We start from the raw sequence: 20787 nt of genomic DNA on the forward strand, positions 1-20787 counted from the left end.
GGGGTCTCCTCCGAAGTGCAGAATTGACTTACTTGCTCACAGATGGCAATCGATAGGAAAATTCTCTCATCTCATACCTTTATAGCTACGCAGTTTGTCGTAATCGTAGTGTAGTGTAGTATAGTTATGAATCAGTTGCTCAACCAGTCTATGCCTTATTGTTACCCAATACCTAAACAAACAAACTTGATAATGCATGATCTTTTTTTCACCAGTAATATTAGTTTCACAAGTAATATTTAAAATGTAACTTCCCACAAAATATTTTCAAGGAGGCCCCAAGCCTCAATATGAAATCGAAATAAGATCTGAGATAAATTTCCCACATTGCCCACCCCTGTTATGTTTTACTTCAAAGGGGGCCCAAAAACTCATGAGTGGAGCCCAGGGGCAAATATCTCTTTGCCCTTAGGTCCAGGAGCCTTTATTCCGTCATGTTGGGTATACAGCGTATACAGTGCTCAAAGTGAAAATTCCTAGCTGCGAATTTTCTTGTTCGAGTTAGGGGATAGAAAGAAGGATCCTTATATGGATCAACTTGAAGGCAATGCAGTAGGTGGAGAAGGATGGTCATGCAAATTATTCTAGCTGGAGGAATGCATTATGATTTTTTCTTAGCTGGAATATAGCATTACCCTGAGTCCCTTACACTCCCTCCCCCCCCCCACTCACGCAAGCTCTTCGAGTACTGATGATCTGTTAACAAAATGATCCTTGTTTCATGAAAAGGGCCTTAAGAAATATCAGTGGTATATCGAAAAGAAATGGCATCGTTAAAGTTGTGAATAATAATATTGAGGCCCATACCAACATCAAAATTAAGCACCGTGCCCGTGCGGCAACAAACTTTTTTTTGTAGGGGGAGTCCAAACCAATTCATTTCATTGACTGACAAATTTTCAGTGAATAAAGTCCCATCGCCGCTTTATTATCTATCTCTCAAGACTGGTGTCCGCTGCTATTTCTTCGTAGCAATTGACCTTATGATGTTAGGTCACCATCGACAATCTAGAGGCCCGGTTCAACTCCCATAACTGAAATGATACGTTTACTGAAGAAGCATCCACCTCACAATCCAAAAAAGGAGTGTTTACTATCCTTTAAACAATTTCCCCAAGCAGTATTTTTTAAATATGTGTGTATAAAATGTAACCTATTTTTTTTAAGTTTTGACAAAATATACAAAGGATCACGAAATATTTAGCTGTGTGAAGCCTCCTCCTCCACCAAAAAGGAATCCTGGCAGTTCCGTAGCGTTCAAGTAAGAGAAAATATTTCTAATTTCTTCCAGATATTTATCAGATGTTCAGAGCACCTGATTTAGTTCCAAGAAACTAGTACTACACTGATATATAGGCTAAGTCGATGGCAAAAAATTGGAAGGCAGAGTATTTACGGCAAAGGAGAATTTCTGTTACAACTCGAGGAGGGGAAAAGCTAACAATTGTGCGTCCATTCCACTCTGGCATCATCTCGATGTATTTTCTTTTACCAAAGGGGCCTCCAATATTTTACTTGCAGGGGGGGCCCCAGAGAACTGCGCTATGCCACTGAACACATCCTTCTCGAGGTGACCATGATTTCGTTAAATACTGTGGATCTAGACTGGGAAGTCGATAAAAATCCCTGAATAGAGGCAGCAGTCTCTTCAGTACTGGCCTAGAGTCGAAGAGGACATCAGTCCAAAAAAGTCTAGAACCAAATAGTCACAGGCGGAGTTGGAGCAACAGAATGGCTGTGACACTGCGAGGGAGTAAACCCTCCAAACTGGCAGGCCAGAAAACCATAAGACGGCAGCCCCTTCATTCGGCTAAACTCACCGTAGCCCACGTAGATTCGAAATCCATTGTTATTCAGAGAAGACAAAAGGAAAGTTAATTCTATGCTTCTATGCACCATATTTGCACCTGGTGGTGAATATGTGAATACTTTTTCTCTCACGTCTCGTAGCCTTTATGCCAAGTTTCAAAGCATCGGGGGCTTTGAGTAGCGCATTTTTTAACTGTGGCCAGTTCCCCTTCAATAATAAGATGGTTTAGCCTCTGATGTCTAAGAATGTACCTGAGGAATATCTTTCCGTAAGTCAAATGCTTTTAAAAAAATTAGGTTACATTTTATACACACATATTTAAAAAATACTGCTTGGGGAAATTGTTTAAAGGATAGTAAACACTCCTTTTTTGGATTTTGAGGTGGATGCTTCTTCAGCAAACTTATCATTTCAGTTATGGGAGTTGAACCGGGCCTCTAGATTGTCGATGGTGACCTAACATCATAAGGTCAATTGCAATCTGCTACGAGGAAATAGCAGCGGATTCCAGTCTTGAGAGATAGATAATAAAGCGGCATTGGGACTTTATTCACTGAAAATTTTGTCAAATGAAATGAATTGAATTGGACCCCCCCTCCCTTACAAAAAAAAGTTTGCTGCCGCACGGGCACGGTGCTTAATTTTGATGTTGGTATGGGCCTCAATATTATTATTCACAGCTTTAACGATGCCATTTCTTTATTTTCTTCGATATAGGCCTACCACTGATATTTCTTAAGGCCCCCCTTCATGAAACAAGGACCATGAAGAAATCATATGTCACATTGAAACGTGAGGTTGGCGTGTGCCTTCTACTTCCATCCTGTGCTCCTACGCCCTACAGCGCGGTGGGTGTTAGGCGTCGGCGTCCTTGAGCCATCTGTTAAAACTCCAGACACTTGCAATGCAGAAAACGTAGAGAATTAACACTTTTTAAAAGAGACTGTAAGCACAGAAAGAGAGAGGGAGAAGTGAAAGTGAGAGAGCAACAAATGGATCAACTTGAAGGCAATGTAGATGGCAATCGATAGCAAAATGATCTCATCTCATACCTTTATAGCTACCCTGTGTTCGGAACGGCAAGCGCTCCGTCCCGCCGAATCTACACCAAATTTTACTGAAATCGGTTGCTTCGCCTGGGGGGGGGGTGCGGGGGGGCTGACAACTTGATATATGGGCCTCCTCCGAAGTGCAGTAGGTGGAGAAAGATGGTTATTCTAACAGGGAAAGGCATTATGATACATGGAGAATTTGATGCCGAACGTGCTGCTATTACATTAAATTGCAAGTTTAATATCATTTTGACCTCAGAAATGATGTCTGAACATGATAGTTGAATAATCAGTGCTGTAAGAGTAAGACTTTTGAAAAGACGATCGTCAACAACAGAAAAGATATCGGAACTCAAAGAAGCCTTAAAATTTGCACAGCACTTTTTTACACACTTGCAATTTTCACAATTTAAGTGATCTGTGGGGCGTTACCCCCACATCCCCTATACGCCTTCATGGCGTGGTGCTAAGCACAGGGGAGCACTTTACTTTTTTTTATCTATTGTTAGAATCCGGTCAAGAATAATGCATAATAATTCCGCGTGACTGAAACATTTATTTTTAAAGTTGTTTCTAATAACTTCCCTTTTCTTCACGTGATATCATACTTATCCACGTAGCTAGTAAATGTGGTCCTTTGTTATATATACACACATTTATCGTCAAGAATAGTTATTACAAAAAATATTTTTCTTCTGTTTCATGTCTCGCAACCTCTAGGGCTAGCTTATTTACAGGTATTATAAATCTAAAATTGTTGTTACAAAGAAAAAGAAGGACGAAAATACGAGGGGAGAATATCTGTTTACTACTATGAAAACATACGTTAATATTAAATTATCGGATAGAGCATAATGCCAGTCATAGTGTATAATAATATATATCATGCATTTACGCACTTAATACATTTTTTTTATAATGTTGGGAGTTTCTTCGATTCCTACCCGCCGTTGAATTACACATGCTCGCAACCAGATAAAAAGCAAAGCATAGTGAAAATATCTAAATTTTTGTATTATCGACCCATGGCAGCTAGAGACGACCCAAATGACGTCAGGTTTAGTGTTCTTTGTGCATAAACGTACTATATTTTGCTCGTTTTCGCAACCATTCCGTTGCGCTTTAATATATTAATTCTTAGGTTCAGGAGAATGTAATTTATCTTAAAGCTTTGTTAAACCCATTTTTATTAACGATTTACACGAGAAATTCTTACCTTCATTGAAAATAACGTTTGAATAGCCATCCCATCGAACTCCAATGTAAAGCTTAGGGCAACCAAATGACTAGGGGTGTGCGGAATCCCGAAAGGTTGGGACCGGGATCGGGATATAAATTTCCCATCCCGATCCCGACCTCGGAAAATGACTTCCCGACTTTTCGGGATCCCGAGCAGTTGGAAAATACCGAATGGTCATTTTAAAAGGTTGTTAATTCTCGACGTTTGCTGCATTTCAAGGGTCTGGAACTTATCGGAAATTGTTTGTTTTTATTCCAGAAATGCAAAAACAATCACTTGAGTTGAAAATGACGTGTAGAATTCGAGATTTTCAGAGCTTCGGGAAATTTCGAACATTTCCCGTCCCGAAAATTTCTCGACAAAGTCGGAAAATGGTGATTTTTCCCGTCCCGAATGTCGGATTTAAAAAAATTCCCGTCCGATACCGTCCCGACCAAAAAATTCTGTCCCGCACACCCCTTCAAATGACGAACGAAATCATTTAGTGACGCAACGGGGGTGCCGCCGCCACCAGAAAAGTTTGGCAATGAACAGAGTTGATTTCTCGACACGGGTACCCTTAATCGTCCTGCGGTGTACTATACAGCAAAAGGGAATGTAATAACTTCCTTCTTTGTCGTGAAGAAATTATGTCTAGCTACACAAAATACAAATGAGTATATGACTAAATAATAGAACCCATAAAATTGAATTGTGCATATGTGGGTGTTACATGACTGGGTATAGTGCAGTACGGGAAAAATTGTAACATCCACAGGGAAGCAGAAAGTTTACTTTTTACATCGTCACATGTAATCAGTGTGTATGCAATCAAAGAAGAAACAACAATTAATAGAACAACATGGTATATCATTCGAGATGTGATGAATCCTCGACGGGGAAGCAAAATTCAACTAATACTCCAGCGGCAAGTGATAATGAAGAAAACTGGGGTTACGACTTGTATCCTGAAAGAAAAGGAGGAAAGTATAAACCTGGTTTCTGGAAAACTGCATGGTTTGGTGAAGTTGAGTCCATTGATAAAATAAAGTGCGAGAAGAAGATATATTATTGCATAAAAAACAGTTAAGTAATAACGTTCATTCTTGAATTCTCAAGTAGGTGTTTTGACGTTGGTAGGTATCGAATAATAAATTAAGCCAATTGGCGGACATAACGTATTATCTTCAAAGGCACAACTTCGGGCATGACGACAGATTGCCCTCCCTCGAAAATTAAGTTGAGATTTGTATTCGATAGCTGTCGATGTTAAATTCTCCCAAGTTCTATGTGATTACTTCAAAATAATCAACGTACACAAGCATTGGTAAGAATTTACAATATAGAGAATGTCTCCAATTTCGATTACTACTACGATCTCGTCCCAACACCTCTCACTCGTTTATTTCGTCATTTGTAACATTCGTACTTACCTATTGTGCATTGCGAAACATTCTTTAAGGTGGGATTTCGCTTGGTAACACTTTACTATACCGGAGACGGATTTCTTTAAATTTACAGGAGAAAGTACGGTAACACTTTACTATACCGGAGACGGATTTCTTACGTCGGTGATTGATTTCTTCAAATTTACAGGAGAAAGTACTTACGCAAATCATTTTCTTTAGCGTTGTTGATGTTCGGGAATATAGTTTTGATCCATTTTAATGCGAATGCATGTGGTTTTCTACGAAAATCTATTTCCGACGCGCTATTGCTGCTGCCGCCATTTGCTTTCTGCACGAGAGCACAATACGCGCTATTGCTGCTGCTACAAGATGACATGTAGAGGATGCGTCGTGAAATTGTTGCCGGGTGTGAAGATGCCTTGGAATTTGAAATTCCGATGTTGTCCGTAGGAGTGCTTATGGAACCTAACCTAACCTAGTAGGCATTCCTCGTTCTCCTCGTGATCATTCGTGGGGCTATCGTATGTAAAAATAGACATTATTTTCGTTAGAAATCCATTATTTCACCTAAAGAAATGTTCCGCAATGCAGAATAGTACATTAGCAATGTAAAAAATTGCGAAATAAATCATTGGGAGCAATTTTACAATACCGGGAATTTCTCCATTTACTCACTAAATTAGGGCTCCTAATCACGAATCTGAAGTTAAAATTTGGCGCTCACGTGTCAAACTTGCAAAATAAGAGGGTCAGTCATCGCAACCGACAATGCACAATTGCTCATTATTTATCGCAAGATTTTCTGTTTCGAATACTTAAGGAACGAAATATATATATTCCTGATATTACTATGACCCTAAATTTTTTTTAACTAATATGTTTCCTAACCTAACCACGTGCCAATGGTTCGTGGGGCTAGCACCAATGGTCCGTGGGGCTAGCCATAATTCAGGAATTTCTATACGTGAGCGCCAAATTTTAAGTGCAGATTCGTGATTAGGAGACCCATATTAGTAAGTATCCGAAATTTCAAACAGATTGGAGAAATTCCCTGTATTGTTAAATTATACCAATCATTGATAGGTGTCTCCGGTATAGTAAAGTAGTACCGAAAGGACTTACGCAAATCATTTTCTGTAGCGTTGTTGATATTCGGGAATGTAGTTTTGATCCATTTTAATGCGAATGCATGTGGTTTTCTACGAAAATCTATTTCAGACGCGCTATTGCTGCTGCCGCCATTTGCTTTCTGCACGAGAGCACAATACGCTCTCGTATTGTCCGTATATGCTAAATTGAACGAAAGGAGTGCTAATGGAACCTAACCTAACCTAGTAGGCATACCTCGTCCCCGTGATGGTTCGTGGGGCTATCGTGAATGTTTGTGCTAACGTCAATGGTTTTTGGGGCTACCCGTGGATGGTTTGTTGGAAATAAGGAACAACAGTAAGTACTCGTTAATGTAAGACATAGACATTATTTTCGTTAGAAATTCATTATTTCACCTAAAGAAATGTTCCGCAATGCAGAATAGTACGTTAGCAATGTAAAAAATTGCGAAATAAAACATTGATAGGTGTCTCCGGTATAGTAAAGTAGTACCTTTCGCTTTTCTCATGAAGATAATTTCTATTTTTGACATTACAGGTAATTATTGTTCTTCCTTTTTTCTCTTCCGTAACACACAATATGGCGGGCACAGCTTGAGTTGCTTGTGGATCGTCAGTGGGTATGCAGTGTTTCCAACCTTCTTCACCAAAAAATACCTTAGCCCCATGAACCCTTCTCGGTAAATTTCTCGTATCGCACAAACGGATTTCTTCAAATTTACAGGAGAAATTACTTACCGAATGCAGTTTATTTATACTTTTGGAAGTTCGGGGAAGTGTTTTCTCGCATCGTTCATTGAATTTTGCCAGTAAATCATTTATTTTTCAATATAAATGTGGGTAACATTATAGTATAAGGGAAACAGATTTCTTCAAATTTACAGCAGAAAGTACTTACGGAAATCATTTTCTGTAGCGTTGTGGAAGTTCGTGAATATAGTTTTGATCCATTTTAATGCGAAAACATGTCGTTTTCTGCAAAAATCTCTGTCAGACACGCTGTTTCTGCTGCCGCCATTTGCTTTCTGCATGAGAGTACAATGTTCCATGTGTTAAGATGATGCAACCCCATAGTCAGTGTTTCAGCCTTGCCGTGTTTTCACTAGAACATGACGTGTCTAGTATTTTTAATTTTTTATTTTTAACTATGCTTGCCTAACCTAACCTAACCTTACGTAAAATGGTTTTTCAATTTTTTCTTCAATTTTTCTAATTTTAAAAAAGAATGTTAAGTATGTTTGCCAAACCTAACAGAACCTAACCTTGCCATGCATGGTTCGTGGGGCTATCCGTGCATAGTTCGTGGGGTTTTCGAACCCGAAAAAAAAATCTAATTTTGAAAAAACAATTTTAACAATGTTTGCTTAACCTAACAGAACCTAACCTAACCTTGCCGTGCATGGTTTGTGGGCTATTTATGAATGGTTCGTGGGGTTTTCGAACCCAATAAAAAATATTTTTCTAATTTTAAAAAACAATTTTAACTATGTTTGCTTAACCTAACAGAACCTAACCTTGCCATGCATGGTTCGTGGGGCTTTTTATCAATTGTTCGTGGGGCTATCCGTGCATGGTTCGTGCATTTTTCGAATCTTGAAAGAAATACAAAATCAGTAACACGAAAGTAGGTATTTTTCTATGAAGAAGGTTGCAACACTGCATAACCACTGATCATGGACAATACTATTCAAGATTTCTCCGCCATATCGTGTGTAACGTTTAGTCTAAAATTGAGATTATTTGCGTGGAAAAAACGAAATGCCAACTTCAAGAATCCTTAGGAATGCAGAATACCTAAGTATCAGTGTGAAAAATAAGGGAAATAGAGACGTTTGGTGCTTACTGAAATTTTACCACCATTTCTGGTTAGCTTACGTTAGGCAAGGTTAGTTAAAATTTTGTTCGTAAAACTATGTGGTACACCTCTAAAAAAAATCCATTTATAATTGCTTTTTTCACGCTTTCCACAGATTCATGATTAGAAGGCCACATTTAGTTACTATACGAAATATTAACGAAATTTGATACATTCTCTATATTGTAAATTCACTCCCAAGCATTTTTTACATTGTGTCCAATTTTTATTCATGTTTAAGACACACGTCAGAGTTTTAGTGACCACTTGCTACGTGTTGTCTGAAAAACAATTTTTCTCTTTCATACACTCCTAAATGATTCAATGTTTGTAGTCTTGGCAGCACACTGGTGCTGCCATCTGCTTCATGTGCATAGGGTGCAAAGAGGTATTTGTTTCTTTGTTAGGTTAGGCATGCCAGGTTTGCAGATCTTAGCATTTACATAACATTCGTAGATTCGTCCCAACACCTGATCATGTAAAATCTGGTCTTAAGCATGAAACTCCCTTCGAGATTTGCTTGAAAATTTGTCAAAACTCCATGTCTGATACAATCTAAAATCAAGAGCAGCTGCTTGCTGCAAAGTGCAGACACTTGCGTAAGCTACTTTTCAGATTATAATTTATTCAGTAAATAATGTTTAGTGAAGTTTTTAACTGTACTGATTAGTTCTCCAAACTTCACGCTCACTTCCACAGTTGCAAAAAATAATTTATCATTTGGAGCTATTGCCATGGAAATTATTGTGAGAGTAAATCTGAATCTTTGATAAGTAATTATCTCAAGGTATTTTTATAGGCTTATACAAGCATCCACGTTTTACATTGAGCAGCCATTCTTTGTTTACTGTCGTCTTTGCCACATTTGCTGTATTTTAGTGCTGCCTCATTTTCACGCGAAGCTTTGAAGGGTTGTTGTGATTGAGGCTAGATACAAAAGCATTTAACCTGGCCCACTTAAACTAACAATGGGTCCAAAGTAGAAAATCCCTTCACACCCCACACATGTGTCCTAGATGCCAGTAAACAATGACTGCTTGCAAAGAAAGAATCTAGAAGATTGTATGGAAGAGGCAAGTCAAAACCCCAGAGAATGCAGTAATCACTGAGTCAAGAAAGTATACGAAAATGATTAGAAATTGAAACATGTTAAAATTATGCGACCACAAACAAAAGAACCTTCAGCCAATAGCCTTCACACATCTTCCCTTCCGAGTGTGAGTATAATGCAAAGGACAAGCAGTTGTGCATAAGTTATTTTGCCTGTGGTCCCACTACAGAATGATTAATTTGAAATTAAACAATCTGAGCTTGAACATCTTTCAATCTGCGTAAGGAACACAATTTGACCCATGTACATGAATTACCTCATATTACAGAGTCCTTTCAGTTTTTTCATTAAAAATCATTGTTCCACACCCATATCTAATACTTCTAACAAGGGATGACAGAAGAATTTTGGTGTTGGATGTATTTACTGTTTCATGGCAATTCAAGCCTGTTATCAACACGCTTCACCTAAGAAAATAGGTAATGTGTAAAGAAAATAATCTTAAAATTCACACATAACTTGAAAATATACATTGAAAAATTCACAAACTTCAAAAATGCCAGAGCAATCCAACAACAAGGTAAAGCCTCAATACTCGTCCTAATTCTTCACTACAAGAGGCCACAAAATTTCACCCACGAGTAGAATTCATGGCTTATCAAAACAACACTGCAACGTGTCAGTATGATATCCTTGTAATAATCCTTTTATAATACACACTGAAGAAGAATATAATCACCTACACAATAAAAGAGTAATATAATAAGTAATACATGAGTCCCCACATGAAGTAGGCGATGATGTGATCATGTAAAGATGGGCTAAATAATACTGTGCAAAACCACATATTACTTCACTGTAACACATTTCTGAAAGCTAAAATCAACAGAAAATTTTCACTCGAATTAAAGTCTTCATAAATCATTCAAAGGTTTGCATTTTCTCATGGAGGGTAAGGGTTCAGAGGGATATCAGCAAATGCACATATTTAAAATGTAATAAATATCCTGCACCTTTCTTGAAGAATGTACATTTTCATATGAAGTTCCTATTTGTTGACTGGGATTGTGTAAAGCCTGCCTATTCATGGGTCTCTTTTAGGCAACTCAATGTACCAAATTTCATCAAAATTGGGGTCAGTGAACTTAGGCTTGTGTTGACGTGGTATCATTTTGCATTGATAATGTTTACAGAATTTTTATCTTTACTGTAATAAAATAACTATTACAATTTTTATATCCTTCAAAAGTTAAATGTCTCCCATTCTTAACCCTTCATTGGTTGCTCGAGAAAAGTTATGTTGATGGTCGTGCATGGTCTCGGAGACCGCGTTTTTAAATGTGCCAAATTAATAGTCTAAAATGCCAAATCCTCAATTATTACGATTAGATCTTTTCTTTCAACAATTGATATTCTCTAAAACTACAAAAATTGAAATTCTATAAAATTATAAAAGGTACTTTTTGTTAATCAGGCATGGAATGGCATATCGGATTTTCGGTGAAAACTAGGTACGCTTATAGCCGCACATGGACTCAGGCAACAAGTGGCTTCAACAAACCCTCCCTGGTTGCTTGACTATCTTACAAACACTGAAAACAAAATTGTGGAGAGAAAAATAGAGAAAGGTTAGAAACTCCACTAGACAGAGGGAGGGTGTTGACAAAACAATCATTGATAAATAACTACGTTAGAATCACACACCCAGAACGAGAGACCGTGTGCAACCAATGCAGTGTTAATACATTTATTCTCACGTAGCCAAGTGGTCTCAATACATCTAATTGACATGTTTACAAACAATATCTAACAAAATACAAGTTACATCTTTTGCTTGCTTGTTGTATCTATAATTCTGTAGAAATAAGATACACATTGCAAACCAGATGTAAAGAGGAAAAGGACACCATGTATAGTGCTTAATATCTGCAGGAATAAATGTAATGAGCAGGGCTCAGAAGGTAAATGACTTAATGTTATATAATGGACTTCAAATTATACATTTTAGTCCTTACTGAAAATACTTTAAATGTATACACCAGCCTTCCTCCCTGCAACATACCAAAATTTAGAAAGTTGTTTGGAACTTTCTAGCAGGTGACTTTCACTTTCCAACTTTACTTTCACCTAAAAGGCTAAACACAATTACTTCCATATAGAATGTGGTTGGACTTTTAATCTCACCCTCTTTTCCCATCATTTTTCTTTCTTCTCCTCTCCTCATTCTCTCTTGTCCTTTCCACTCTTTCTAACATCTTCTTCCATTCTTTGTTTAACTTCAATCCCCCATTCCAGTTCATTGTGTCTTCTTCACCTTTCTTCTCTATTTCCTTGGCTTCTTTCCATTTTCTCACTAGCATTCTCTTCTCCCTTCCTATCTGCTTAGCCTCATCCCACTCTATGTCATGTCCTGTTTCTCTCGTGTGTTTAAATATTGCATTTCTGTCTCTCTTAAGTCGTACATCATCCCTATGTTGTTTCAACCTGTCTTTCAGCCTCTTTTTCGTTTCTCCTATGTACACACTCTGACATTCTTTACATTTCACTTCGTAGATAATCCCTTCATCTTCCTCTTCTCTGTTTTCCTTTTTCTTGTTTGCATTCCTCTCTATTCCTAAGATGCTTCTCCCTCCCTTCCTGTAAGTTTTAATTCCCGCTTTCTTAAGCACTTTGCATATCTTTTCTGTGGTCTTCCCCATACTCCTTATTCCAAACCTTCTCTCTTTTTCTTTCTCTTCCAATTCTTCCCTGCCCGTTTTCTTCCTTCTTTTGTTTATGTCCAGTCTATCCTGCTTCTCATAGCCATTCTGTTCCAGCTGTTTCCATAGGCTATTTATTTTGCCTTCTTTTTCACATTCTTTCCTGCATATTTTCTTGATTCTGTCCTCCATATTCTTTATAAAATTTATTTTTGTCACCTCACTTACATCACTTCTTTTGTGGCAGAATACCCCTGCTGCACACTTCTTCTGATGCCAAGCGGTTTCAATTTCTTGTCCTCTCTTCCTTTTCATCAATATATCTAGAAAGCTTAACTTGTCTTCTTCTATTTCAAGTTCCAATAATATCCCTCTTTCTTCATCTTGTATTTCTTTGGCAAAAATATCAAGCTGCCTCTTCGTTCACTTCCATATGCCAAAACAATCGTCCACATATCTGCAAAACAGAATTATTTTGTCACCTCCTTTTTCTATCACTAACTTTTCCCATTCATTCATAACCAATTCAGCCAATGCTGGGCTTAGACTGGAACCTATATTTAGTCCTTCACTCATTAACATTATTTTATCTCCCATTATACTGTAACCGTTATTCCAAATGGTTTCCAGCGCCTTCACTACCCTTTCACTATCCCATTCTCCTATAATTTCTTGTCCCATTCTCTTTTTAATAATGCTAGAAGGTTGAAACGTTACGTTTAGTTTATGTTTTTAATAAAATAAATTACTGCCTTGGTCAGCATATTTAGTTTTCATAATCATGGAAACAAGGCTTAATGGTGTTATAACCAAAAGTAGGCTATTAGAAGGCCTAACATTTTGAACAACAGGAAATATGACTTTAAAAAACAAAAGAAAGAGAAAAATAAAGAGCCCATGTTCCAGCTGCTCTAATTTTGATATCATCATCATTACACAGGTGCATTTTCTACATGAATCAAGTTCTAAACATGCCTGTAAGTATTATTGGACAGACTGTGTGGTTATGTACTGTGCCTTTTGTGCAGTACTATTTTTCCATCATGCTGCATGCTTATGAGAGTATGTTAGGCAGGTAAGCTTTTATGCTCCTGCATGTTTATGGTATGGCTGTTTACATTTTGATTATCATAGTATTTCCATACTTTCCTTCGCCTGCATAAGGAAGCACAAATGAAAAACAAACGGAACGCCACACCACGTAATAGGGATTTAAGAAGTGGGTTTTAAAAAACAAAATTAAATAAAACTTTTCAACTTCCAATCCCTGGTGGTTTGAGATGATTCTCTTTTTTATGTTCCAGGTCCCATTGTGAAGTTAATGATGGCAGCCCTTGAGAGCTCAGGATGGTATGTACTACTCTCTATGCCCAAAGTCACTAAATGTGCTTGCTATGGGGGAAAGTTCATAAATTGTTCACAAATGAGTATAAAAATTATTAAGACTACAATGTTAATTGGACATTATTCATTAATTGGTACTTTTAAGTAGACTTATTCAAACTCTACATTTTGAGATGCCTCTTCTCCCATCTTCAGCTGAACAAATTTATTTTTGCCTGTCATCAGTGGCAAAAGGAAATCAGTTCACTTGAAGATAAGAGAAGAAGTGCTTTCTCCAAACACAGTGTTAGAATATGTATAGTTTAAAGCACTAGACAATGGATAATGCTTTATAAAAATAATGTTGCATGCTAACGTTCAACCTGTCGTGGATATTCTGGAGCAAGGCCACACATTTCAGCAGAGAAGGAGAGGAAATTGAATGAGCAAAGCAAGGCAGTACATGCTGCTGCAAAGGCTGGTAACTGCAGTTGCTCTTTCCCCTCCACGCAAACCTGTTTCCTCTCACCTGTTCATTGGTGGACCCCTCTCGCATCACTACTTGCACAGAGACTTGTTTTTGTTTGCCTGCTCCAGATATAACTGGGACAGGGTACAGAACCATTGTCCCTAACATTCCAAGAATTATTAGTGCAAACTTCCAAGACTTCTTATTTCCAGGATCTAAGGGGAAAGCATGCAAATGTCAATCTCCCTTCCATACAGTACACCCTGCAAACTGTATTCCTGCAGACTCGAGAGACACTGGTGCCTTGACCCACAGCCACTTAGTACAGTCCTTTGGGTCATTTATGTTGTGTCCAATCTGTGTGTGTTTATGCAGAAGCATGGTGCTGATCACATCACCTCCAAAATGGCCAAAATCAAGAATGGATGGAGGCCTACCCCCACATCCCCTAAATGTGCCTTCATGGCACTTTGTGTGGAAAACTTTACCTTTTTACTTTATGCAAAGGGCAGACCAATCAGGCTTAGTCTTGCCAAATCTCCTGGAATTGATCTCCCGCACGAACTTTGTCTTCCGCGATGATGAGATTTTAATAATATTATATTTTTTACTATTTTCTTTTGCTATGTATTTGCCATACGAAGAAATTTATTATTGCAAACCAAAGAAACCTCACAATTCATATTTTGAATACTCCTACACAAGAGGTGCAAAAAATAAAATCAAAGGCATTGTTGTTTGAAAGTCTTGAGACTTTATTTCCCTCTACCCAATTTGCTTCATTATACAGACGTAGTTCATAGTGTGTTACAGTTGGATTAAGTGCTTTTCAGTGTTTGTGCTGTTGTCATAACCAGTTCAGAGTTGCGAGGGATAAAAAAAGAAATCCTTACTTACTTTTTCTGACTTACCATATTTGTTTACAAATTGTGGTTGTTAGGTTGTAGCAAGGTCAGCAGCTGATATTCAGGACATTAGTCTTACAAAACATTTTAATCTAAAGAGTTTGAAAGCAGTAAATAAATCTCTTGAAATTTTATTTTTAAAGTAGGTGTACCTAGACTGCTTATTATACATCACAGGTATCTGTAGCTGTCATCTAGTTTCATATTTGGGCCTCAAAATGTTAATATTTCTTGGTTTCTTCAGTATTCATAGCCTTTCGTCTTGTTCACAGTACTCATGGAATAACCATATCACGTTTGTACCTTTCAAGCTCAATCAGGGAGATGGAAATTAATGCATTACTTAATGAATGACAGTTTGTGTTGGATGTTTAAGATGTTACTTTTTTTATTTTTCAATTTGCATTGAATGTTGTGATTAACACATTGGTTACTCTCCCCTAGTCCTGTAGACATCCGTCGCCATATATCATGCGAGGCCTGTGATATAAAAGTTTCTGGTGGATATGATCCAATGCTGAATCAGGTATGCCTTTTGGTTTATTTTACTTACATTGTTTTGAATAATGTGTTTCCATGTATTTGAAATTTCAGGATTCCCATCGGCATGGGAAATCAAGATTAAATTGATGAAAAACTGATTCGAAGTAAAATGTTCAGTTTTTCTTTTTTTTCTTTTGTGACAATGCGGTACAATGAGTATGAACTATTACAAGTTGTGTGTGACCCTTCGTGAATTTCATCTCATTCCATTCATCATCAGTGTTGTGATTAGCCTACAAAGGAGGCCAAAAAACTGTTAACGTTATGATGGAACCTAAAATTTGTTCCAATGATTTTTCATTCTCAACATGTACATTTCCTAGATCCACAAATTTCTCACCTTTGTAGGAATCTGCCAATTTGGAAACAAACTAGCTCACCACAGAAATTAGCCTCTTGATAATTGTGGAAACTAAATGTTGCAAACAATAAGTCAAAGTTGCAATAGAAAAGTAGGAGTTAGCAAAAATTACACAAAAAGTATTTATAGATAGATCTATCTCAGAGTAAACAAACAAATTTAAAACAGTAAATGAGATAAATAGGCCAAAATCTACCTCTACCTATTAACAATTTTAATATCCTGAACAACTTGAATTTCTTACAGTGTTCAAGCATCTACATAATAAAAATACACAATATTTGCCTTTGTTAACCCTTCGCATGATTGTATTCTTGTTTAACAAGATGCATTTTCAAGCGTGCATATTTCAAACTTGCTGCAAATTAAAAAAAAAAATCATAACTCTAGAACTAATTGTCGTAGACAGATAAAATTGGTGTTGTTTTCTTTCTTAAAGACATGGCTTTTAGCGGAGGTCAAATTTATACTTTGTGCCTCCCATAATTAGTGTGAAGAAAGAAGAGTTATTTTTTTTTTAAGAAATGCTTGTGCCCCCCCCCCCCTCCCTCAATAGACTGAAGTGAAAGGGCAAAAAAAAAAATTATATAGCGGTGATACATACCTACAACCATGCAAAGTTTCGTTGAAACGAGACTGATATGTATTGAGTAAAAAAAAATAATAACATTATGTAAATTGGCAGTGTTGCCAGCTTCAGGACATTGTCTAGAATTTCACTTCTAGCATCCACCCTATGGATGGACCAAATTTGGAGGAAAGCATGACAAAAGACTACTCTATGAGGATACGTAATGCATGCGCTGCACCTTTGAAAGAGAACCTGAAATGCCGAGGTTCGGAAATTTTGCAAAATTACAGACATTTTCGAATTTGGGGCCTTTGCCCCTGCTTCCCTCCTGGCCCCTTAATTGTCGGATGTTACTTAAAATGTTGCTTTTTACTCATTCTTACATTTAGAATTTAAGTTGTTCAAAAAGATGCAGTGGTTGAGAAGTTACAGCCTTTTATCTTCAATTTATCCCCAAGTAACAAATGGGAAAGAAAGGGCTTTTTCAAACATCACTTGTTAATAACAACCCATACAGCACACACATATCCAGGAGATGTCTAATGGGGCATCCTCTGGATATCCATGCTGAAATTCTGGATATCCATAGGATGTCCCCTATATATTTATATGTCTGTCCAAAGGACGTCCACAAGATTTCCAGGGAAAACGTGTTGTTTTATTGGACATTGGATATTCTGTGGATCATTTTTGAACATGTTTTGGCAGTTGGCGTGCATACAAGGTAAGCTACCAAAGCACTGTTTCGGTATTCAATTCGAATTTTTGCATAATTCCCAGGATAATTAGACTCCCCGAAAGAGGCATTTTTGCGGAGCCCGTGAAAGACTAAACTGCCGTAAAGCAGTGGCATGCGGTGTTTTTATCAAGGCAAACCTGCCCCTTGATGTACTATTGTTCATTTAAAAATTATATATTCAGTGCTTCGGCTATCTAAATGGTCACCGCACACTACTGCCACTACTGCATTTTGGGCATCCTGTGGATCATTTTTGGATGTGTTTTGGACATGTTTCGTACATGAGTTCACGTGATTTTCTGGATGTTTTTATTTCATTGTGGATAAGGATATATTCTGGACTAAAATTGTACCTAATCTGGACATTATGCTGATATTTTTCGCACATAGCTACTTTGGATACAAAAAGAACATTCCTGGACTAGATTTACACAAATTGAAGACCTCGAGTACACATTTGCTTATAACAAGCACTCCACTCTCTCTTTCTCTACCTCTCACTCACTCACTCACACACAACACACACACTTACGCACACAAATTCACACAAACATGTATCTACACATCTGAAAAGTACTTTGTATTCACACGCATAAGCATAGTAAGCAGCGCTTATTCTTCACTACCACGCAAGGCAACGTCCTCATGCAAACTGTGTTCGAGACGAGACACAATGAAAACCTTGTTGCAACTTTCACCTGCTTGGCGTGCATGCGCAACTCGCTGAAAAGACAATGGGCGTACGGGCAAAGCAATCCTTGTGGGAGATGTTTTTAATTTACGATTTATTACTGCATAACAGAGTTTGAGTGCTAACATAATTGACACTTGATACTATGGCTGAATTTTTACACGGATATCAAAACATTTGTCAAATTTGTAATAACAAGTGGACGTAATACCACATATCCCATGAATATCCAGAACGGGATGTCCTATGTATATCCATAATGGGAGATTCTCTTGGTGTCCAGGATGGGATATCCCATAGACGTCCCATGGATATCCAGAAAGGGACATCCATAGGACGTCTTATGGAAATCCACAATATCCATGGATCTCAATTGAATATTGTGGACGTCCCTTGGATATGTGTGTTGTATGGGAATTGATATATTGTTTTGTAATTTCAGTATATTATACCCTTAGACGTAAACTAATAAGCAAAAATGACAGAACCGAAATATATAGTTTTCAAGAAATGGTGTGTTAATTGCTGCCATGTGCTAACACGTGGTCGGGGTAAATTTCGACAATTGGGCCTTTGCTTCTGCATCCCCCCTGAATTATTAATTGTCAGATATTACTTAAAGTGTTGCTTTTTACTCATTCGTGCGTGTAGAATTTAAATTTTCAAAAATATGCAACACTTTAGAACTTATAGCCACTTTTATAAATCTATTCCATAATACGTAATATGACTGTAACAAAGGGAAAATAAGGACCTTTTTCAGACTTCACTCATTAATATTAGTTACAATGGATATATTGTTTTGTAATTCAAGTATGTCAAACCTTCATATGTATACTAAAGATCAGAAAAGATAGAACTGAAATATCATGTGTAGTTTTCAAGAAATGGCGCATTAATTGCTGCTGTGTGCTGCTGGTCAAAATATCGACCATCCGTCCTCAACAGGTGTATGAATCTGGCCTCTGATAGTTAAAAGTAATTTACCTGCAGTAATTTCACTAGTATTAATTTCTACATGAAGTTGCATTCATTATTTTAATTGCACATGTATTGTGTTGCTTTTTCAGATTATAGTATGTCAGAATGTGGCGAAGAGTGAGGGAATGGTCCAGGGAGTTATGGCTCATGAAATGATTCACATGTTCGATTACTGCCGGAACAAGCTGGATTTCAAAAACATAGATCATCTCGCCTGCACAGAAATCAGAGCAGCAAACCTCACTCACTGCAGCTTCATGAGTGCCTGGGTCCAAGGGGATGCCTCACCGTTCCGAGTCAGACAGCAGCATCAGGTAAAAAGAATCATGAATTACATTATGAAAAACTAAATATGCTGACCAAGGCAGTAATTTATTTTATTAAAAACATAAACTAAACGTAACGTTTCAACCTTCTAGCAAGGTCTTCTTCAGACTCTGTATCAAGTACAAAACTTATTTAGTTTTTCATAATCATGGAAACAAGGCTTAATGGTGTTATAAATGAATTACATTCTTTATTGGCTACTTGTAAGAGAATTCCGGGAGATGACCCTGCTAACAAAGATGGGCTGTAAAATTTTCAGTCTGATAAAAACATACATTAAGTTACATAAAAAGAGGGGACATTTATTAAATTTTGCTGTTATAAAAACATGCATCTTAAAATATTGTCTTTGAAAGGTAAAAATTAAACACTTTACAATTGGCCATTACTTTACAGGTAAGATGGCCCACCTACTCAGGAATGCTTTACCAATGAATTATATTTAGCTTACATTCCATAAGAAAATAAACATGTTACAAATGCCCAAAAAAAACTTCACTTAAAAGTATTTTCCTATTCTTTGCTCTTCTTTCTTCTTAACTCCTCATTGGAATTACTCTTTTTGCTGACATCATCAGCTAGATGTTGAAGAGATTTTTTTTACATTAGTTTTGTTTGGGCTTATTTCACGTCACTTTCCTCCTACAATTGGCCAATTGTGAGAATGGTAATCAGATGAAATTAATAAAGGGAAACTTAAACTTATGCCCAGGCTGGGATTTGAATCCAGAACCTTCAGCGGTGAAATCGTGAGTTGAGTACCCAACACACATGACCATGGAGGCAGCAGTTTCTCTTGATATGTTCTGCTGTAAACTACCTGGAATGCATTTCTTTTATCAACTACATAATTATGATTTTTTGTTCCATGTTTTTTTTAGAATCAAATAGCTCAGTTTCCAGTTTAGACCCCACCTCAAAATAAACTTTGACACGTTGAAAATTATATTTGTAGGAATGTGTGAAAAGGAAAGCTGTGGAGAGTGTTTTGGCAGTCCGGAAGGTAACCCGGGAGGAAGCAATGGCTGCTGTGGAGAGAGTTTTTGGCAAATGTTACAATGATCTTGAGCCAGTTGGTCGAAGGTTAAGGCGGAACTCCAACGACATGCAGAAAGCTTATCTTGAAAAAGATATCTACGGGTATGGATGATATTTGATAAGATCGTAATTGTTATATTAATGCCAGTGTACAGAATGCATTTCTTAATTTTGTCAATTAGAATCTTATTGTAGAGGCTGTGAATGTGATTTTGTGCAACATCATTTATATGGTATGAATATATTGCTTAGAAATTTTGTACATTTTGTTTTTTATTTACTTCTGTTAAGAATGAAATATGTGCACATATTTAACCAATGATTAGAATGTAGTTAACACTACAAGTTACTTCACTACAGAATTAAAAACAATAAAAGTATACATGATGGATGCGGTAAACATGGTTTAAGAATTGCATGAGATTTCGTATTTCCACGTTGCACAATTTAATGTTTTTTCCCAATTAATTTCGAACCTTAGTGAATGCAATTAATCGGAAATAACTATTAAATTGTGCAACGTGGAAATATGAAATTTTACGTAAGTAATTGACACGTTCTTTAGTCAAAAGAACATGATTTAACTAAAACAACAAATAAAAGGTCACATGAAAGACTCGAAAGCATACACGTGA

The 20787-nt window shown here is 37.1% G+C and overlaps 1 protein-coding gene across 1 annotated transcript; it reads left to right on the plus strand.

Annotated features, from left to right (window-relative positions):
* The first annotated feature begins 4892 nt into the window (after positions 1-4892).
* On the plus strand, positions 4893-20414 carry LOC145992636 (mitochondrial inner membrane protease ATP23 homolog). Its single transcript, XM_083129007.1, has 5 exons — positions 4893-5166; positions 13509-13554; positions 15346-15427; positions 18877-19101; positions 20070-20414. The coding sequence occupies exons 1-5, from the start codon at positions 4944-4946 to the stop codon at positions 20262-20264; spliced, it is 771 nt and encodes a 256-aa protein (XP_082985133.1). The 5' UTR covers positions 4893-4943; the 3' UTR covers positions 20265-20414.
* Positions 20415-20787: the final 373 nt, after the last annotated feature.

The sequence above is a fragment of the Lepisma saccharinum genome, chromosome 9 (genome assembly GCF_977018435.1).
Source record: "Lepisma saccharinum chromosome 9, izLepSacc3.1, whole genome shotgun sequence".
NCBI lineage: Eukaryota > Metazoa > Arthropoda > Insecta > Zygentoma > Lepismatidae > Lepisma > Lepisma saccharinum.